The sequence below is a fragment of the Teleopsis dalmanni genome, chromosome 1 (genome assembly GCF_002237135.1).
Source record: "Teleopsis dalmanni isolate 2A chromosome 1, ASM223713v2, whole genome shotgun sequence".
NCBI lineage: Eukaryota > Metazoa > Arthropoda > Insecta > Diptera > Diopsidae > Teleopsis > Teleopsis dalmanni.
Window position 1 is genome coordinate 147,207,653 of NC_051846.1, and position 24,060 is coordinate 147,231,712.

General features: G+C 29.5%; 1 protein-coding gene across 1 annotated transcript in view; it reads left to right on the plus strand.

The window, feature by feature from the left end:
• The first annotated feature begins 1,118 nt into the window (after nt 1-1,118).
• Nucleotides 1,119-24,060, plus strand: part of LOC119666405 — a 40,057-nt gene continuing 17,115 nt past the window's right edge. The window contains exon 1 of the mRNA XM_038075684.1: nt 1,119-2,333. Within this exon, the coding sequence (XP_037931612.1) occupies nt 1,811-2,333 (523 nt within the window). The 5' untranslated portion in view covers nt 1,119-1,810. The remainder of the gene's footprint in view (nt 2,334-24,060) is intronic.

Here is a 24,060-nt window from a genome sequence, read left to right on the forward strand (position 1 = left end):
GCAGTGTTCTAGCTATCTATTAATTCAATGGAATTAATACAATGCTCAAAAGATTTATGCTGTAATACATGTAGGAATTTTTGTTGCTGATTCTCAATAAAGTTTGTGCTTAAATTTACAATATGTCCTTTTAGACACTATGCGAATTATGGGGTATAGAATATTGTACGGAATACTAACCCCTATCGACATAGATCGTCTGTTTTACGTCGCGGTTTATTATAAACTAACTTCTCTGTGCTGCTAACTCTACTTCACCTTACTTAAAGTCACATAAATCATAATAATATTTGTAAATTCTGTATAATAAAATAGGTTTCAAATAAATAACAACAATTGTTTCTCCTTAAAGTCATTTTTGCAAAATATGTTGTTTGTTAAATAAAGAATATAACCCATTACTTCTTATATGTATGATTGAGAGTCCAACTAATTAATGAAATGTTAGGAATATTTGCAAAAAAAAACAAATAATATTTTGCAAATATATTACGTATACAATTTTTTTAAGTTTTTTATACAAATTTTTTATTAATATTTTAAACTTCTACATTGAGGTATTTTGCAGAAATGCCTTAGTCTACTATTATTTTTATGGACCCATTATTGTTCTACTACCATTATATTTTGCAATGTATAAACACAAATAAATAAGAAACAACAAGGCAAGTACAAAAAATTAACGAATTTGCAACAACAATGTTGTCATCTTGTGTGCTATTTATGGTATGATATTATGATAGTTTGTATCCATATTTGGGGTGTTCTCTTAAGTCGATATTATTATTGACTAAGACAACTGCAATAGCTGTTGAAATATTAAAACTTTATATTAATTATATCATATATTATGCTATTATACTATATCAGATAAGTATTATTAATGCATGTTAGATGTGTACCTATGTGTGCTTCAGATCGTATGAATGTGTTTGTGTATTAAGAGCTTTATTTTATGTTTCTTTAGTCAATGTATAACTAATTTCACTAATTCATACTAAAACATTTACTAATTACTAATTTAAGCAAAAACTAATTAATTATATGTAGATATGATGGCTTCTTAACAAAAAAGTTTGACTGAAGTTTTGTTTTGTTCTCTTTTGCAGATTATCTAACAAAACAAAATCAAAGCAAACTAAAGCAATTGCGCCATTATTTGCTGACGACTGCTAAATGTTGCTGAATCGCTTCCGTGTGAATGCCAAAATGCACTAAAGTGTTACTAAAATTACTGCCGCTGCTACTTAAAAGCTAACGAAATAAACCAAACAATAAAAAACTCAGTAAACTCAGTAAAATAGATAAGAGTTTAGAAGTGACTAAAATAACACTAAATAAAACAATCCATAATTTGATAATTAAACCGCAAACTAAAATTAATTTTATGTTTTGGAAAATTATTTATGTTCGTAAACTGTGCCAAATAAAATTTAATTTAACAATTTACCAGTCCAAGTCCAGAATATGTGTGGAAAAAATATTGTGTGAAAACTTATGCAGCCAATTTTAATTCAAAATGCAACTGAAGTCGCTGTACTTAAAGGAAAATAAAGAAAATTTTCGACCCTCGAAGAAACTGCGTTGAATTTCGTCTCGACGTAGCGCACGACAGCAAAAAGTTAGCAAAAATGTAAAAAGTAGTAGTGGTAGTAGTATTAGCATCAATTAAGAAAAATAGTAGTAAAATTTGTAGTTGCAAAATATCTCACAGATAAAAAGCAATTGTGTTCCATTAATACTTAAGTAAATTTATTGTAAGTGAATTGCAAGTAAAAACCCGTTTGACACTCCCCGCGTGCACTGTAAAATGGCTGGACCACAAGTGCAGCACTCACAGCGACCTACAAGTGCTTATTACACTGGTCTCAATGGTTCGAGTGGTATTGGTAACAACACAATTACAACAAGCGCTTCACACACTGGCCTACATGCACTGAGGCAAGTTTCGAATGAAAATGAATTAATCTATCGCGGCAGTAACGGCAACACTGTGACCGACGCATGTGCCGCAAGCACTAGTCGAGCGGTCATACAACGGCAGCCCCAATCCAAAAGCACAAACAGCATCAACGTTGGAAATGTAGTTAGTGTCAGCGGTTCTGGACCCGGTTGCAGTGATGCATTAATAGTTAACGCAGCGAATTCGCGGAAGGCATTATCCAACTCACAGCGTAGCATTGAAATAGTTGTCGATGACACGCAATGTGGGAAGTCCGACGATGTTGAACAGGGGCAGACCCGCAAGGCATCACGTCATCGACATCGACCACTGCATCGACGGTTCATAAGCTATTTGCGCAGTCTATTCCAAGGCAGTACCGCACAAACTGGTAAGGCTTATGAATAAATTTAATAAATTTCACTGAATTGTTTATTTAGTTTCGTTTGTGTGCATAAACACCGAACAACCACATTCGGTTTTAATTGCACAAACACTACCATTAATCATTCACACATTCAGGAAGAAAATCTTTTCATTCTGTTGTTTGAATGAAATTCTCTTGAATTTTTGGAAACTCTGTTTTTCCGTGATTTCGTCACACTTTATTTGTCGATTTCTGATTTCATAGAAAATATAATTAAAACTCATTTGTGTTATTTTCACAGACAATTCCTATTGCGATTTCGTCAGAGTTCGTTGTAGTGCAATGTAATAAAATCACCATTTTATATTGTGTTTACAGTAACGCAAATTGAAAAGATTTTATTGCATCGATTTAATATTTTTAAAAATAGGTTCGGTTCTGACATTTCCGGCCACAATAAAAATTAAAATTAACTAAATGTAAGCAAACTTAAATTACTTCAAAAAGTTACAAACACAATTTTATTGAGAGAAATTATTTATAAAAAGATGTTTTCGTAGGTTTATAATAGATAAAATTGAATTAAATTACGTTTATGGGAATACAAAACTTTATGGAACGAAACTTAAGGATCAGATACTTAATAAAATTATTATATTCTTCCTTCTAAATCGTCTAAACTTATTAATTCATTTTGCATAAATATAAAAAAGCATAGTAGACGAACAGAAATATAACATATGAGATACAAAGATAAAATAAAAAAAAGGCAACAATTACATTTCTAATAAAATTTAAGTACACCATACTGTCTTGGGCCGTATAAGTAAATTTCCCAATTATTCTTAGTCCAGTACTTCCACAATTGTTTCTAAGCCACAACATCTGCATGCATCTGCATTGTATACCGTCCTTTTTCTTCTATTCTTCTATGCTTAAGAATTATGAATTAGTTATGAATTAGTTTTTGCATTTCTCAACAATGTCTTAGAACTTATTCATTGGTTCCGGTCAATTAACAGTTATTTGTAACCCATGATGTCCTATGCCGCATTTTTCTGCTATTCGTGCCTATAGTATCGTTTGTAGTACCTCATATATAGGCAGATACTTCAAATAAGCTGTTTATAAGCAGTTCTCACACTTTTTGACGATGTCTTAGAATTTTTTCATTTGTTACATGATCATTTAGTAAACGGCGTTAGCTCTTCTTTTCAAAAGTTTCTATTTTGTTTATTGTCGCAACTTTTAGTGTCCATGCTTCTACTCCGTACAGTAATATGGTGAAAATATAACATTCACGTATCATATTTATGACACATAATTACATTTCATGCATTTCCACATGGTGTATTCAAGATATGTCTTAGTTATAATTTTCATAAATTTGATGAAAGCATTTCTGGTTATCTCGATGCGACAATTTAATTTCATATCCGGATTCAATACAAAATTCTAACAGCAGACTAGATACGCTAACAGTCAATAGTGGATAAGCGGTTTAAAAGGAAGGCCATATAATTTTTTAAAATATCTGATCCATAACTTTTGATCCATAAAATAACTTTTTTATTTCCATAATAAAATTAATTTCTATTATACTTTTATTATAAACTTATGAAGACATAGTTCTATCAATAATTCTTCCCAATAAAGTTGCGTTCACAAAAGCATTCTTAACACTTAATAGGGCTATAAATAATTTCAACGATCATTGATTTTTATTTTTTGCAGATTTATATTAGATCCAAATAGGTTTCTCTTTTGATTTATCATATCTATTAAATAGTGCTTGTCATACAGGCTATACACTAATAGTACTATATCATTTGCAACTCTTGTATTAATATATAACTCTACACAATTATAATACTTAATTAAAAAAAGGATAATTATGAATTCATATCAAAAATGCAACAATAAGAACCAATAAGAGAAATCAATATATAATTATTATTGAATATTATAGAATTTTGTAATAAGAAGAAAGGCTTTTATTTTGATAATATAAATTTCTTAAGTTTTGCTGTCATTTGCAAGGATTTTCCATTTTGTGAAATATTCTACTGCAGTTTATTGCCTTTTCCAATTTTAATTGAATATTCTCAGCAAGGATCTTGCTAACAAGAATAAGTGCGACATCTACAAGAATATTGCTGTAATTCACTACTGTTTAAAACAATCTTTTGAACAATAATTTCTAATAAGAAAATAGTTTCTTTTGTCCACCGCAAGTAAAATGGAACTAATCAGAAACATAATTGTACATAGTACGAGGAACTATGTACAATTAGCTCAATACTGAAACAGTACTAACATGTTGTTGAAAATTGCTTTATTGCTTCTCGAAATATTCCTCTTTACGAATATGGTTAATAAATTTTGCAGGCGTTCGAACCATTTTTTCTAATCTTCAGACACCTCCAAAACATAGTTTTAGGTGTCGGCTTCTTCCACCGACAAAAATCGTTGTCCACGCAATTTATTGATTACCAAAAAAGAAGTTATTGATTGCCAAATCAATACTATACTGCGGTTGACCCATTAATTAGATTTTTTGAATGTTTAAATATTCAGTTGTTAGACGAGATGTGTGGAGATTGATCGGTTTGATTGTTTTCGGTATTTGACTGCAGACTTCCGGTAAACAAATGATTGTATAACATCCGTATAGTTGCCACATGACAAAATGCTCCGAGCGCAAACAACTTTTGTTGGATTTCAATTATTTAAAACACCCATAAAGACGACTGCTATTTACGTTTCGGCTTATGCGCATATATCCATGATTCGTCACCTGTCACAATTTTATAACGATTATACGTTTACACAACCAATTGACACGAGCATCTTTCTTAAATTTTTTCAAATCTTAGAAGATCCAACGTGAACAAACCTTTCTCATGACCAAAAGATCGCGGAGTATTTTATATATACTGGTGGACTCTATGCTAATACCTAGGGTTCTCTCAATCTCACAGTACGTCAGATGACGAACTTGTATTATGGATATCAGTTTTTGTACAGCATCAATGTCTTTTGACAACAACTGATTTTGGACGACCTTTACGAATTCAGTCAGTGAGCGAACTGCGGTCACGATTAAAATCATTGTGCAAAAAAAAAAATAGCAAAATTAAAACAGAACCCAGTAGGTGAGCATCGTTGAAATCAACTGATTACCAGTGTTGGGAACCCTTCATTTTAATTAAGAAAAAAAGAACGTTACAAAGGCGAACCCCCATATTATATTTAAAGCAACTCAAAGTGAAAAATTTAAAGTGAAAGCTAGCTTTAGTCCCTATATTTGCTGGAATAAAAAACTGTTCCACTTGGTTGAATATAATTTCATTAATATTATGATTATTTTGTTTTTAGAATTTTAAATTCAAAAAATTATGTATAAAATTAATTATATATTTTTGGCGTAGCTAAGTGCACAGGACCTTGCTTGACATTAATAAATTAATTAAATAATTAAATGAATGAAAATATTTTATTACTCAAAAATATTTAACTTAATTTAAATAACAAAATAATATAATAAATTACTTGCAATAACTTACCATCCATACTGAAACTTCCTGAAAATAATAAGAAAAAATAAATTCTATATACAAAATGTATATATAAATAAATATTATTATAAGTCATTGCATTGTTTCATTCAAAGGCATTTAAAAAAAAAATAAAATAAAATATAGTAAATATAATTTGATTCAATATGTGCCAAGAGACAAAAGTCCTCTAATTACTTATAGTATATTTCACCCAGACAAAAAAATTTTTTATTAATTTAGAATTGTATTAAAATAATTCACTATTCTGTTTTGATATCAAAAAATAAATAGAAAAATAAATAAATCCATTGAATGTTTACTTCTGCAATTATTTGCAGATGTACTTTCATGTAAATACAAACGAATTAAAATATCGCAATAATTCGTTTTATTTATTTATTTTTGTTTGTTTTATAAATTTAATTATTTTTATTTAGTTTTGAGATTTTGTTTAAATAAATTTGTCTCACAATTTTTTCTAATATTCCCAATGTTTTTTATATTCATTGTTTGTTGGTCTTTGATTATTTTTTCAAAGCAAAACAAAACAGAATAAAACCTGCCAATTCAGAAAAATGCAAAACATTTCAATGTTTTTATTTTTTTATATACATTTTTATTTTTATTTTTATAGATGAGATATTTTATTGTACTTTGTTCATGAAAAATATTATTTGTGTCAAATTTTATTTTGTAAACAATAAATTTACACTAGATACTCAATTTTCTACAACAAACATAAAACGTAATTTTTTCCGCAAATTCATTGAAATTTATTGAAAGAGTTTGTATTTGACAAATATGAAATTTTATGAGAGATATTTTTTACAATTTCTATTCAATTAAATACATAAAATCAAATAAAATAAAATTTAAAAAGATTTTTTAAATACAATATAGTACGCATTATCTTATGGTAAATTCACTTTATGAGACCTATAAATACTATAAACTATAAATTTAAGGCAATGATGTTATTGAATATTACGGCGGTATTTAGTCTAGATGCGTTCTAATCTTTTATTTTATCAGTTTCAAAATTATTCTAAATCCAATCAAAGTAATTAAGAACTAAGTAAGAAATCATTACGTATTTATATCAGTTGAGCTTATTAAAACAATATGTCCATTCGGTAGGACATCCTTAAAAATCTTGCATATTTTTCATTTAACGATATATAACATCTACTCTGCTGATATTCCCTACTTTGGTGATTCCATTTGGACAACTTCCATTGTGGTAGAAGATAGTGCTGGTTTTGCTTGTGAGGCTTCTTTGGCATAACTTTCTTCAATAAGAAGAAAGAAGAATAACTTTGTACTCTCCATTCCTTAGACGATACAAACTTAAAATTTCAAATTAAAAATTAATAAAAATGTTGTGTTCCTTTTAGAGATATTCTCTCTAGCTCCTTTTCGATATAGTACTTCAAGTAAAAATCTTGAAAAACTGCAGATTAAGTAAAATAAGCTTTTAAAAATCAGATATAACCTTATTTAAAAATCTATCAAATATAGATATAGTCCAGATAGGCACAGAAATTTTAGTGTACAGTCTAAGACAACGTGTTCTCTCTTTACCAAATCTTCTTATATTCATTGAAAATTTTAAAAAATAGTGTTAAAATATCTTCTGATTTCTCCTTCTCTTTTTTTGCGCAATCCGTTTAAGTAATCCTTCTAATTTCAGATTTTGTGCGTAATGGTCTGCCAACTAAATGGTCTGCCAACTTCTTTCGTTTTCCTTTTGGCTGCTCTATCTCAGCCCTCTATTCACTCCTTTTCTGTTTTTCCACTTGGCTCAACTATCTAAACAATTTTTTTTCTAAATAAAATGATAACAGATGATAAAAATACAAACACAATGTTATTTACTATCTAAACCGTCTGTCCAGTTCTTCTAATTGCGGGCGTGCCTATTGAGTGCCCTGGTATCTTCATGTAGTTTACAAACAAAAACACAGAAACGCTTAAAGCCTTCAAAGTCTAGTGTTTCTCGTAGTTCACCTAAAAATTTAAATTGTGGGTCTTTAGAAAAGAATATGTGACAAAATATAGGACTACATAAATGACTTTAAAGCGTAACATGTTCAATTTTATTTTACCATTTTATTTCCCAGGAAATATCTTCAGTAAAATATATAATAATTAGATTTAATATTATTTGTAAGTGTAATGAGCTTGGAATCAATCCGTTATATTTTGATAAAATTTTGTGAAGGGGTTTCCAACAGTAGTAACCCATAACAACAAAATTTTTTTATTATTTTAATTAATTAAATTTTTGGCTGACCATACAACTGCTAAAAATTTTGCCAAATAACCATCGTCATCTTGGATGTTTTCTGCTTTTTACTGGAAGTATCAAGGAACCAACTCATGCCCTGTCAAATTTGAAGCTCAGAGTCAGCGGTCATTAGACTTATACTTATATGTTCGAAATTGAAATTTTGTTAATTTGCTATAACAGTTTGTTACAAATTCACTTCCTGTGTTATATTAGAACAAAATCAAGAACTAGTTATGAAATAATTGTATTCTTTAAATATAGTTATTTTTAATTGTTAAATTTCAATACTATTCTTTTGTAAAGGCATTATTTGTTGCGTGAGTGTATATTATTCTTTTTGTATACAGAACCTAATCTAGAAATATATTACGGAGAAATTCATGCTAATGTTACTTTCTAATTTTAAAAAGGGAAAAATTTATGCACTGTTGTACTTTTTAATAAAAATTCTACTTTCATAAATCTTGGAAATATAATGGAGATATTTGATATATGCGATACTTATATGCTTCCCTTAAAAACTCGTAATATTTCTGAAAAATACTTTCCATAAAAATAAGTCCACTTAGCTTTCTAATAATATTTAAATCTGTAAGATTAAAATACATTTCTGTTAATGAAATTTGTTATCCACAATTGTTTATAGAAAATCCACTTTAAATTTGTGTTAAAACTTTCTCTAATAATTTAAGCAAAATAAATAGTTAGAGATTGTAAACACAAATCTACATAATAATAACCTTAAATTGACTAAATCCATGAATATTGAAAATAATTATGAATATTTAGGCTCGATTTTATTGCGTGTATGCAAACAAGCCCAACAATGAAACTTAATTGCGCATAAATCATATTTCTATTTTTGCACTTTAGGTGTATATCTGCCAGATAAACCGACTTTGCAAGTTCTAAACAGGCACTGCATAATAGACTCGGTGACTCGGTACGGTCGGAATGTGAGTAAACACAGGCGTATGGATGTTTGCTGAAGGATAGTAAACATTCGTACTTATTCCTTGCACATGAATTTAAGTAGATCTGCACGCTTGTACGAGTGTTTGATAATCCTGCCTCATGTGGAAAACCCATCTTCGATAAAATGGAAATTCTCGTAAATAAAATTGCCAAAGTTTATTCTTTGTGTTGTAAGGAAAATGCAAATTGTAAAGCGGATATGTAGAAGTGATGCCTCAACTCATTAATATTAAAAAGTGTTAATGTAATTTATTGCATTTAACTCAAAAAGTAAATAAATAAGGATTTATAAAAAAATATATATATGTAACTTATATAAAATGTACACGTTTGTAATAAAATCAAATTACGAAAATGTGAAATTATACAAAAAATGTTTCAAATGGCATTTAAATTCAATATAGAGGATTAAATTCATCCTTGCAATCTGATTAATACGAATAAATCTAATTATATTCGTAATGCAAATATCGCATTTAGACGGACATTTTTTATTTAAATTTTATGTTTAAATAAAACATTTTAAATCATTATCATCCAACTTTATGTCAAGGACATATTTAATGAATAAAAAATAAACATTTTATACCTGATTAAAATTTAGTGATTTAATTAACTTAATTCCATATTATCAGGAATATTAGCTTTGGCTTTGTTGAAGCTTTGATACCCTTTACACAACATCAGAACCTGGTATACTTTAGCTTGGACTAAAACAGGTAAAAAAGTATTCACTTTATAGGGTCTATGAAGTCTTCTTCCATGCATTATAAACATTGTGATAAACTTAATATGTACTTTATATACTGTTCTGTAAAGAGTGCAAAAAGAGTTTAGGTATATATATACTTTATGGAGTCTACGTTATTTCCTTCAATGCATTGCTAAATTTTTGACAATCCTAGCTCTTACTTTTGCTTTTAGTTCTTCTACGATCTAGGCTTTTGTTTAGCACTAATAGGTAGGTTATGAAAATGATTTTGGAAAATGGTTCACCTATGCTTATGGATCCCTTATGGGATTTCTACCAATCAAATTTGAATGGTTGATACGATACTCACAAGATGTTTAAGATGATAAAAGTAGTAATAAAAGACTTTGTTTAACTTCCTCAGAAATACGGGAAGAATTATTTAAGAGAATATTCTGTGTCCTGGCATCGTTTTCCAACCAATATTGATCTGTCACCATACCCAATATGAGATTAATATCTTTTTTTTTTAATGTCTCTAATTTAAGATAGAGGTTTCGAAAAGTGGTGAACTACAACAACAAAAATTATTTTTACTTTATTTTATTTAATTAAATTTTTGGGTGACCATGCAACTGTTTCGAAATACCCATACTCAGTGGTCTTGAAATTATTTAATAAGTAATAAGGATTGAACTAGTATCTTGTCTCTTATTTAAAATAACTGCATATAGAAATTTTCTATCCTCCTTAAGAGGGTGTTTGTTTTCATATAAAAATTTTTAAACTGATATAAAACACTTTTTTATAGTGTTTTTTAATTTATGAATAATTTAGGCCATTAGTAATGAAAAAGAATTTGCAGCTAACTCGGACGCATCTAAGAAATTACAGCTACTACTTTTTAATAGTATTATTGGACGCCCCTTTCCTTAACACAGTCGATGATATTTCCAGCATTAGTATAGGCCAGACAATCGCATTAATCAATACTTCCGGCTGCTTCTAACATGACTATTTCTCTATACACTGTTACGAAGAATTGTGAAATCCTCGTAACAGTGGCATTCTTAGTTAATTGAGGAGAATTATTTCCACATCACTTAACCTATGTAACCTTCAAAGAAAATACCTCAAAATGATTAGATCAATGATCTTGGTGGCTGATCAGCAGATCTATTCCTGAGAATTATGTTATCATCTTACTTTTTCTACAATTACTCTATGATTGCCGAAAATGGCGTCTGTTCAAACTGAATGGGCCACATATTTCACAGTTTTGGATAAAAAAATTTATTTGACATGGCTTTATATCGGGAAATTGAAGCGGTGATATAATGCTTGAAGAAAATAACAATAATCAAAAATAGTAATCACTTTCACTAGATATTTGGTTACTTTACTGGCAATTCGACGTTCAACTAAACTGATAGATACGTATACAAGCAATAGTCGTATATCATATAATGCAATGATTACAAATATCATGAGATCTTGACATCTATAATTTGTAAGTTGCTTATTTCACTTTTTACAACTTATATTGAGTTTTCATTAGTAGTGATGATAGTGTGTTATCCCATGAACTACAGATGCGTAATGGGATACTTTGAGATTCTATATATCTTATAAAATGTTAATTTAAAGTCTTGCGAAAGTTTTTAATGTTTATTAAGGAAGTTTTAATGAATCTTAAAATTAAGTAACCACTAAATATAACTGACAAGCAATTAAAATTTACCATTGCCATGTGGTGTGGTGAGCGCTTCTTCTGAAATTACAGTTTTAGGGTAAATTGATAATTTGGTGTTCATGACTCAGCCACACTAACAAACTTAATAGCTAAATAAAAGCACATTTACACATTAAAACATAATATGAAAATGGTAAATTTGACTAACACAATCAAACTAAATTTATATATCTATATATATATATATATATATATATATATATATACATGTGAAAAGATAAACATCAAAATAATGTGTTTGTTTAACTATAAACAAAATGGAGTCGGTTGTTTATGTGCAGGACAATAATTATTGTTGTTTTAAATATAAGAGAGGAATCGTGTGCATGTCAACGTAAGCCACAACGAAAATTGCATCATTCTGCCTGCCTGTATAGATGAAAAACAAATGAACGCATACACTCCGGGTGCAATAACAATTCACACACCTTGACCTGTAAGCTTCCAAAAAAAGGACAAAAAGCAGAAGAAGCAGAGAAGATAATAGTTGCAAGAGTTGTGAAGGAAACATAAAAAACCTATAAATAACACGGAATGCTAAAGTTGGTAATAGCCAGGCACTTTCAGTACGGACGAACTGCCGCATCTATGCAAAATTACTGCACCATGCGTGTGCAGCGTGTCCGCCGGTGTGCCAGTGTGGCAGTGTGTAGGAGGTGTAATTGCACTTGACAACATTTCACAGTTGCGGCTCAGTTCAATGTCACTGCTGCTGCATATAAAGATTTTAAAATTATAATGCGAAACTCAAATAATTGCGGTTTTTGCTTATAACACACATGCCTGCACGTTCCGACCAACGGTCGGATTCTCCTAATATTTGCACAACGTGCACTGCAGCCCAGCATTTTGTTATGCGCAATTAATTAGAAATATTTAAACAAAAATGTTAACGTTTATTTTAGAGCACAGCTTCCTACATAAATTTCAGAACTTTATTAGAAAAATTTGCATCTATTGACCGCACAACAAAAATGTGTACTTAGTAGCAAAATTGCGGTCATTTCACCTTCCTGCCTTAAGCGCTGTGTGAATAATTAAAAAGGATTACATTTTAATGTAGGAAAAAAGTAGGAAAAAAATATTAATTTACTAATTAAAAACGGAAAACTATGTGATTGAAGTATTAAAAAAATTCGGTGCATTTTATGTTTGATTCTATTCAATTTAAATACATTTGAAAGTAATTTTAATTAAAAAATATTAAGTGAATTTCAAAACATATACATAATGATGTTTTCCTTGCTTTCCTTTATTTTCTTGCTTATCCCTTCCAAATGGACTCTGTACTACATTAGCGCATTCAGGTTCAATGCTCCCATGATCGGTAGAACAGCAAAAGTCATTGACTACGACTGACTTTGCAGAATGTGCAATATTGAAGGGTCTATATATTAAATCCTAAAATTTAGCTTATACAATGTCTATTCAGAAATAGTATCTGTACTCTATTACTAACTCCATTACTCCATTACTGCATTACTATGTTATGCAGAGTGTCATTGGCTCGTCAAAATTGTTTCTTTTGAGCTTTGACTATTCACTACACAATCAAAGCAACTCTACTGGCAGTCAAGCAATAGATGAACTGCAAAAGCATGACCTTGTTCAATCTCTGTATTAATGCACAGTGGTTAAGAACGACTGTCAAGAAGACATTATTTCGTTAAACCCTGTTTAAGCCGAAAATGCGACGGATATTCTTGAGTAAATTTCTTAGAAGTACTTTTCATAAAAGTGCCATACATCTGTCTTATTTATTTTGCTGGTATTTCAAGGTATTCAAGGCATACGTTGTTAGCTTTCTCTCAAGCTAAGCTTTCGCTCTTGAGCTATAGCCTTTAAGCTAGTCGCTGAGTTTTCTCAAAGTCAAGGCAATTTATTTATACTCTTTGGAAGTGCTAATAACTGTCAGCACACGCCTTCTCAACTTAACCTAACCTAACTTATACTTATGCTTACAATATTCCAAAGATATATTTATTGTGTTAATGTATATATCATCTCCTAAGCAAATTTTTTCGTGTCTTAATGTTCATTTTAGTATTAATATTTTAATTTGTGGCATTTTTTTATTTTATAAAAAAAGATATTTTAAAATGTCATGAAACGTTTCAACCAACTAATAGAAAAATATTACTATTTCTGCTTATTAAAACTTTTTGATATATCCATAAATCCAGATAAATAAATAAGAAAATCTAATCTGATTTAAAAATTACTTCGGAAAAGGCAAAGAAATTTAAATGTTTGCTTTTATTGTCAATTAAAGTCATTTTTATTATTATTATTCATTTTTAATTACTGCACTACGTACATTGTACATTGTAAGTACGAGTATATTTATTCCGGTACTATAAGTATCTCTTGTAAGGCATTCAAAACACTATTAATATTTGCCAGATACGGCCATTTAATTTAATTGAAATTTAATTTCATTATTTTGTAACTATTGCATTCGAGACCCCAAACTAATCTAAAGAAAACTTACTCACTTTTAATCTTTCTTTGTGCCGAGTTGAACGAAAGTTTTTATTCTCAATTAAAGTTTATGGCATTTGAATGTAATAATCTTCATATAGTTTTTAGCAAAAATACAGAAATAAAATGGCAAAAATTTTGGTATTCAGTATCTGACGCGTAGGAAAATGTATCTAGTATATATATAGTAAATATCTTAACCTACTTAAAATGTTTTTATGATCAATTTTTATGACTTTACTTAAACTCATTTGAATGCCAACAGTTTTCTGCTTTGTATCATTTCGATGCCATTTCACTGAATTTGTTTGTAATAAAAATCTTATAACTTTTATTTGTTTTCATCTTCCGAATTGAATAGTTTTTCTTCGGAAAACTTTTACTACATATGGATGCATGCAATAATGGTTTTAGTGCTGCTCAACACATGTGCAACAATGTGGCAACTTTGAGCAATTTTTGCAAACATATGTAGTCGTAAACTCGAAAATATGCATATGAATCAATGTTGCATATCCCAGTGAAGGAGAAAGTTGGATTATTTTATAGTGTAATTTAATTTAGAAATAAGGATCATATTTCTTTATAATAATATTTTCAAGCAGAAAAGTTTGTTTTCATTGATATGAACTTATTTTGCTTAAAGCACTTCGAAAATATATTATTTTGTTTACCAAACCTTGACATGATATTAAATGAAATCCGAAATATGAGGCGATAATAAAATATAATAAAATGGAGATTATTAAGAGCTCGGTGAATATATTACAGTTGAATCAGATAAGTATCTATAACACTTCTATATATAAATAATTGCTATTAGATTATTCTTAACAACGTGATATCATTCAGTAAATGAATTTTTTGTGTGAATAGTGATAAAAATTGTGACTCATTGGACCGATTTTTAATTTCAAGTCGAAATTTTTTACTACACACTTTATTTATACACCTATATTGCATTTCTTGGACCAACGAAACACCGTCCGAATTTATGTCACCGAAAAAAAGAAAAAAATTATTGACGTGATATCGCCCAACAGCCGGTAGTGCGGCCAGAAGAGTCTTATTATACCAATAATTTATGTCACTAAGTTAAGAAGCTAATATTCAGATGTGTTGAAGTACATCCATTTTGAAATACTTAACATCTTATCTTGATCTGTATTTTGAGTATTCCATAAGTTCAAATGAGAAATAATTTGTTATTGATCAGCTACTATAGATCAATATATGTTATAAACTACTTACTCAAAAAATAAAACCTTCAACTTAATCGACAAGAAAAGTTGTAGGTTCTTACGCGACTTCAAACTTTGGAACAACATTTTGCCAGACTGGGCTTACCCTACCAAAACTCATGTGTATTGTGTTTAGCAACGCTTAAAGAAAATACTTATGGTATCATTATTTAACCAAATCCAGGTTCTGATTTGTAGGCACTGTGAGTTTTCAAATTATAGTTTTCTGGTAATTTTTTTATATACATAACAAATATACTATTCTTATTATTATTAAAAGTAGGGATCGTGCACTGTGACCTTAAAGATCTATTATGCCCCTTACGCGTGTTAGAGTGTGTCTCTAAGTTCGATTACTTTAATGAAACAGAGTATATAGCCTATCTTTCCAAACCTTGAATCCTTATAATCCATGGAATACCCTCTTAGGTGTTTCTTTCACTTGTGCACTCTCTCTTCTCTACAGTATCTGCAGTCTGAGTTAGATTGAATTCCTAACTTTGATAGGTGATTATGCAAGCTACATATATGCTATATATTATGTAAATAATTGTAACCAATTTTTTTTTACATTTCAATTCACTACCCAAAAAAATCTTTTTTTTTTTTAATGACAAATCAAAATTAAATAATCAAAAAGTATTTAAAAGTTAATTTGATTTCATTTTGTAAATTGTTGAATTTCGTTAAAGACAAAAAATATCAATATTTTTTTATTAATGCGTATTATGGTCAAAATATCTACTACAATTACAAAATTAACTTTTCGAAGTTTTTTTTTTGTCCTACTCCAATGAATATTTTTCATCTATCAAACTTTTTCAATATAACTTTTTCGTCAATTTTTGCTATTCAAGTCCAATGTAAAAATATTATAGAAGAAAAAATGTTTAAAAGCACTGAAGCCTGAAATTTTTCCAATCAATCCGAGCAATATTCTCACATCGATGCAAGTGATGAGAAAGTAAAAGTACCATGAAGAAGAAAAAGTAATTGGGGACACTTGAAAAAGTTGCCAAAATAATAATAGATGTGAACTAACAAATTTTTTGCGATGCCACCAATGCCAGCATTAAAAATCAAAACTCAACTTTGAAGCCATGTGCCATAGAGTTTTCCCACTTTCATTATTTACCTTTGTAAAAAGGACTGAAACCCAGATAAAAATAACGAAAATAACTTTTGCAGAATCATCAATTTCAATTGCAAACAAATGACAAAATAAATTTCACTCTTCATGCCTTATTTTTGCATTTCATGCGATTTGGGCTGAAAAGTGCTTTGGCTGGTTTCATATCAGCCAACAAATCAATAGCAGAAATGCGGGATATCATAACAGTTTTTATCAATTTGCATATGAGTTCCCTTTATTTGTTTTATTAAACGAAATGTTTTCATTTATTTAACATTTTTTGTTATCATATCACAAGCTCAGTGAATTTGCGGTCTGCGCGTTCACTGTTTCACATATAAGCTTAAGTGCAGAAAAAAAAACGAATTAAAAGTTTTGTACATTGAAGTTAAACTGTTATAGATCATAAAGATATATCCAAAAAATTTACGAAAATCAATAGAAAATTTTATAGCAAAGTATAAGAGATACATTTATGAAATGTATATATGGGAGATATGAGATACTCATAACATCATAACTTTTTTATTGATCTGATGCAGATATTTTAAAAAAGTGAATCTTTAAAAAATAAAAATTTTTTTATGATAAAATATGTAACATACTTTCTTACGAAACTTCGAAGGGTGCCATGTAAGTAAGCTAAGTCTGTGAAAATTCGAGTGTATACATTGTTGTATTTTAACACTTCATTTACACGCATTTCATAATACAATATAACCAGAGAGTTGGAGATGAGTTGCTTGTCTGTCAGTAATAAAATTTCAACAATAATTGTAGATGCCACACTCCAACATTTCACGCCATTATTTCACTTTTTAACATTTTTACGACTGGCAAAATTTAAGTAAGAATCGCATAAAAAATCATAAAAATCCTTGCTCATTACGAAGCCATAAGCGAATGATGAAAAATTAAACTCCTTGCTGCGTAGCGTAGCTGAGAAGCAGCATTGCAACTACTGCAAATGTCCATTATAAGGATAAGGGGTAGAATATATGGCGTGCATATAAAAATCTGAAAAATAAACTTGAACAACACAAAGTAGCATCCTTGCAGAGGAAAATAAGCGCAAGTAGCATTGTTACAATATATATATATATATATATATATATATATGTGTATATATATAATTTTTTTCGTTACAATTGAAACGAGAAAAACAACGGCAGCAGCGGCGCGGAAAATGTAGGGAAAGTTTCTCAACAACACAGATTTAATGCATGAGTTAAATGCTAAGTTAAATAAGAAGGATATACATATAAATTAATGGCACGTCAGTTAATTGTGAAATTATACTAATATAAATATAATTAAATTATAAATATGCCAAAAATTAAAATATTAATTTTTAAATAAAATAAACATATTTCATATAAATATATACTGTATGGAATATACATACTGGCTGAAGATGAGTGGTATAAGTTGCTTAACAAATTTTCTTTGCAAATTAAAAACGAACTTTGCAGCTTATAGGGCAACATTTTAACAAGTAAAGCAGCAATAAACACAACAACATAAATTATGCGAAACTTAACAGAAACGAAAAATAAAGCAACGTCAAAAACTTTTTTCTACAAGTCACTCAAGCATGCGGAAAGCAAGGACATTGAGTGGAAATAAGCACAAAGTCCTAACAACGGCAGCAGAACTAACAGCAGCAGCAACAGCAGCTGCAAAAGCAGCAGCGGCGGCATCAAAAGAATTTCCCTTAAGGAATTTTACGAGCGTAAAAGTTGCAATAAACAAAAATGGTAATATGCGTAAGTGTGCAAGTGTGCAAGGAACGAAATACGAGGGGACTCCATACTCTTCACAGCGCACTTATCAACAAATACCAACCGACACACATATTGCCTAATATTGTTGCCCGGTACCCCGTTAAACGCGAAGTATAGCATATATCCAAATATACCAAAAAAAAACAAAAGCAAAAAAGAAATACATTATGAACTATGTTCAAAGTTTCGAAAGTAAAATGTACGCTTTTTATTAACACAAACTTTATTTTTAACGATTTGATAAATTTTTTCTACTTTGCGAGATGCGCAGTTTCACGAAATACCCAAGGGGATTTTTAGCCGAAATTATGAACATTCAAAACGGGAATATACAAAGGACATCATAAAGTATTTGTGCAATTTTTGTATACAAGTTTTGCGAATAAAATACATCAAATATTTGCTAATAAAGAACAAAGTAATTACTTTTTTTTTTCTTTTTTTTTGGAATTCTTATGCCAACAATATTTATTTGCGTTATTGAAAAAATAATGTAATTATAATAATGACATAGAGTCGTTTCATCTACTGTACATATCAAAAAGGTTTTCGATATTACTAGCAGCTATACATACACCATTCTATATAATAGTTAAAAACATATAACAATAAATATTTGAGTTTCACAATATCAAAGTAGAATAAAGTGGATAGTTCAACCTGTCAAGTACTATCAGGGTAACAATATCCTAGATAGTATAAGAGAGAAAGTTTTAGTTTTTTGATTAGAGCGTTCTTCGGAATTCATATTCGAAAAATATATCTAACATATGTACCTTCTGCTCAAAAAGTATCCGTTGTTTGTTAACTACTCCTTAAGTAATAGACCATTTTCAAAAATTTTATTTTTTTGGTTTTTTTTGTTGGTACACCCTTTCTTGACATTTGGTACAAATTTGAGCGCCATCTATCAATTAGTTTGTTTACAGCAGCTGTTAATGTGAGACTACCTCAAATGCATTTAGCGATTTTTACTATGGTAATTTGTTGTTGTACGCGATTTTTTGACCAAACACAGCACCACTCTCATCGCTCAGGCACCATATTCGCCAGATCTGGCGTCGTGCGAATTTTTCATGTTCCTGAAACTCAAATTGCCCCTTCATGGTAAGCGTTTTGAGTCGATTGAATCGGTAAAAGGAGAATTCGCCGAAGGAACTAAAAGCCATACCTTCACGGGCCTACGAAAAGTGTATGGAAGATTGGGAAGAAAATTAAATTTGTGTGTTTTTTTTGTATAAATATATATGGTACATACAATAGCACAAAAGATCAATCATGGTCGCGGTGCTCTGCTCAAATGGGAGCTAATACCCTGTTATTTCTTATTCTTATGGTACATACAAGGTTATTGAAGTGGCGATTGAAGTGTTACCTATTCAAGCGACCATATCTTTTTTGTATGAAATTATTTTTTATTGATTCAAATTACAAAAATTTATGCAAATAATCAAAATTTCAAAATCCATTCACCCTATTTCGATGTGGTCGGCTAATTTATGTCTTGCCTATGACCTTCAAACAGTTAAAAAATGAGTTGTATGCTTCACGATTGTGATCCTTCTTAATTTTGGACCTTTCTTGAACAATGGCTTTTTTGATCGCATCTATACTGGCATATTTTTTAGTTCTCATTTTGCTCTCCATCTCACCGAAATGACCCAGATGAAATAGTCCATCGGATTTGCATCTAGTGAATTCGAAAACCCATATGTGGACGAAATAAAGTGTGGAACATGATTTCTTAACAATTCTTGGTTTACACGAGCGCTTTACGAGACGTCTCGTTGAAATGTCCATGGTCTACAACCGAAATGTTTTGCTTGTCCACTGCTCTAAAGCAACTTTTAAAAGATATCCCGACAATAAGAGGCATCGACTTTGACAGCAGGCTTTATAAAAACGATTGATGAGCTTCTATCCACAATTGTTAGAATCTATGTATTTTTCTACCATTGAAAATATATATTAAATTTATGTGTATTATAGGGATTAGGTCTATATCCTAATCAAGTATTTAAATGTTGGATTGTAAAATTTGTATAGTAAATGGCTTTAGCTCTCTAAAACATCAAACAAATCAATGCAATAAATTTAACAAATGAATTGGTATAGTCAACGACTTTAGTCGTTACAATTTTTAACCTAAATAGGTCAATGACTATATTGAAAAAAAGTCATCAACAGCATTTAATAAAATCATTAAGTCATCCGTTGAAAATACTTAACTGTATATAAATTTCAATATTACGTCGAATTCATATTAACTACGAAGTAACGCACTTCACTACCCTAATGCAAGCACACAGTACTCAACTACCCTGGACATTAAAATAAAAAAATATACAGGCTTCCATAGTATCGTTGTTGTTCCTAATTGTTTGATTAGATTTTATTTCTTGCTCAAATATAAAGACAAACCGACTTAGTTGTATACAGTTCATAACTCTAAGAGTTATTTTCCTGCTCTAACTATTTTTTAGTTAATATTTGCCTATATTACAATAATTAATCTCAATAATATTATAATGCTATATATTTTTCTGTCAAAATATATTTAAAGAATAATTGATATGTTGCAACTAATTGGTAATAATGTTATATTTTTTAGTACAATGGTACAGAAAATGAATTTAAATATATTAGCTATAAGATTTGATAAATTCCTAATCGTTTTCATTGAAAAGACTTAATAAATTAATATAATGTGAAAAAAAAAAAACAAAGAAATATATACAAGTTACATAGCTATATAATAATAACTTACAAAGCCTAATAAAATGAGATTATTCCAATCGAGATGGTCTTTTAATGTATTTTTAGAGCAATTTTCATTTTCGTTGGATAAATCTGTGGTAAAACATATAACACACGAGATTAATATATAACATTCTAGATATTTTGCCACAGTAGCAGGATTATCCTGAAATTTATAGCTGTTTAATGTGATTTGACAGATAAAGTGTGATTTCATTCGTTATATGTATTTATGGAAAATATAAATGACTACTTACACTACTACAAAAATGTTAGATAATTTTAAAACTCTTGAATTTGACAGATCGAAAGTAAATCTATATTCAATCTAGATTTGTTTATCAAAACGTCATTAATTTATATACTGCACGTAATATTATTTTAATATTCTTTCATATATGTTTAATAATTTCATTAAATATATAAGTGACCATAAATTTTTATAATTAATTTATTTATGTGATTACTAAAGCCAATTTATCATGAGTGTGGAGGATATTTAGTTTCAACAGAAAGATGGCATAACTTAAACAATTCATAATTAAATTATAATTATGATATGATATGTTGAGAATTATCATTGTTATATCTGCCCACCCTAAAAAAATCTTGACCACCATCAATACCTTGAAATTTAATCATTCAGAATATAAATGAAACCACAATACTCACAGATTTTGAATATTTTTAGTAGTAAATGATAATTAATAAAAAAAAATAATAAAAAGTACCGCAAAATAATTCTTTAAATATTCTTCTCATATAAATATAATACCAATATAAAGAGTAGTGAAAACTTAAGCAATAAAGTGACACTGACAGCCATTCATTATCCTTGCAGCTGAGTAAACGAACATAGTTTCACAGAAGAATGTGGCCATAGTGTTTTCGATAATCAGTAGTGTATACAAGTGACCTTATTATCCTTATCCTTATCCTTATCTGCAACTGTATACCATACTTGGGAAGCAACATGATTTGTGTGTACTTTAGTACATAGTTTAACATGTAAGTTTGTTTGTTTTATTTTATCTTGTTTTACTGAACATAAAATAATGGTTGAACATATTTTAAGTAAATTAAAATGTGGCTTACAACCCTGGCAACCCTGACACACAATGACATTTAGTAATTTCGCTTAAATACTTTTAAGATAAATTAAGTAAGTACGAAAACAATTTACGAGAATCTTGTTGCAAGGTATCGTATGCTGCAGCTATTAGAGTGCATTTTTATCAACGTTTAAATAGTGCAAGTGTTTGCTAAGTAGCTTGCTAAGTATAAGTATTGAGTATGAGTATATGTTCTCATATCCTTTCAAGGATTTAACTCGATCAGGCATCATATGTATTAAAATATTAAAATTTGTTATATTTTAATTTTAAACTCTCTACCAAAAGTTTAGTATAAAACACCCACTGCTTCTTGTCTTTAGCAAATGTAGTGATATCATCTGTTTGCGTAGTATCGATTCAGTTTACAATAGTTCAGTTTCAGCTTTGGTTATATATTTTAATTAAAATAAATTGTAAAAGTTTTAAAAGCATTTCTGTTTTTTAATTAGTTTGTAAATTATTATTGAAACCTTTTATTTATTTCGCTTCTGCTTCTGCTTACTTGCCTTTTCTGAAATATAATTCATTTTTCAAACTATAAAATCATTCAAGGCTGCTGACAGGCGCAATTTATTTAATTAACTGCATTCGTTTTATGCTGGTCTGTTCTACTGTTTTGCCCAACTTAGTTCCTTTGGCTCTTTTTGCACTCTGTTAATTTTCAGATTTTACTTCATTTCGCTTGTAGCAGTATTCAAATACGTTTAAGTATATAAGAAATACAAAAACCAAAAATGAAAAAATATACTAAAAATTAAGAAAAATGATAACGAAAATGGCAGGGCACTTTCCGCATTATCCTGGCATCAACGTATTTAAGTGCATTTGCTGCTGTGTATTGCCCTTTCCTTACTGGTTTTCCGTATTCAAAGTCTGTGCGCCTTTTGAATGCCAATCATTTGCAGTGAGTGTGCTTTACATCATTTTTTATTTAATTTAATTTTTCTTCCATTGAATTTTATTTTCCACTCTATAAAGGTTTACTTCTCGATCAAATAACTTAAAAAATTTCCGCTTTATACTTTGATCCACTTTTTCAACGTGCACCAATTTTTATTTTGCATTTTTTATAACGCTTCACTACGTCATTAACTCATTATCCTTACGAGTTTCAAGTTAATTTTGTTATATTTCCAAAACGTATCTCTGACGCCACCGCATGCACGTATATCCTTTTTTCCGCGCATCCTTTCTGTGTGCTGCTGACTTTGAGTGATGAGCTTAGTTAGTGGGAAATTTTGGTAAATGAAGTGAAGGTGAGAGCCCCAAATATTTTAAACAATTTAAGGAGTTCAAGTAGTCTACTTGATATGAATGAAAATGAGAAAACAGACATGTATTATTTTAGTCAACTGAAGTGATAATTAGCGGCCTTAGGGTTTATGTGCTTGTACGCACATACATAACAAAGTGCTTATAGAAATAGTATAAAATGTTGATATTTCCTTGAAATTATTTGAGTAATAATTCCGTACTCAAAGTTATGGATATGATAAGTAACTAAAACTGCACAAAATAAAATTTGATGTAGTTAATATATTTCTTTAATCCTTAATTAATTTTACAATCTTCCAATTGTAATGTGTTCTTAATTAAATTCAATTTGTGGTATATGAGATTAAGCGTCAAGCTTGTAACCCACCATATTAAACATTATCCCAATAACAACGGAGGTGAAACCTCGATTAAGAACACCATATATTGTTGACAACACATGCAAACTTTTGTAGGAACATATTAGCTGTATACTTTTTTCTTAGCGAAGTATAAAGCAATGGAAAGCCAAAGTCAGTGTGAGACATATTTCATCAAGAGGCCGTCTAGAGCATGAAGCTCAAAAATCTGTTTTTGTGTCGTCATTTTGTCAATTAATTACATTTATCAGCCTGTGTAATTTCATTTGTCATCGTTGCAGTTGTATCACTGCAGCTTTTTTATTGGCAGCACTCTCTCTGATTATGCGGGCTATTAT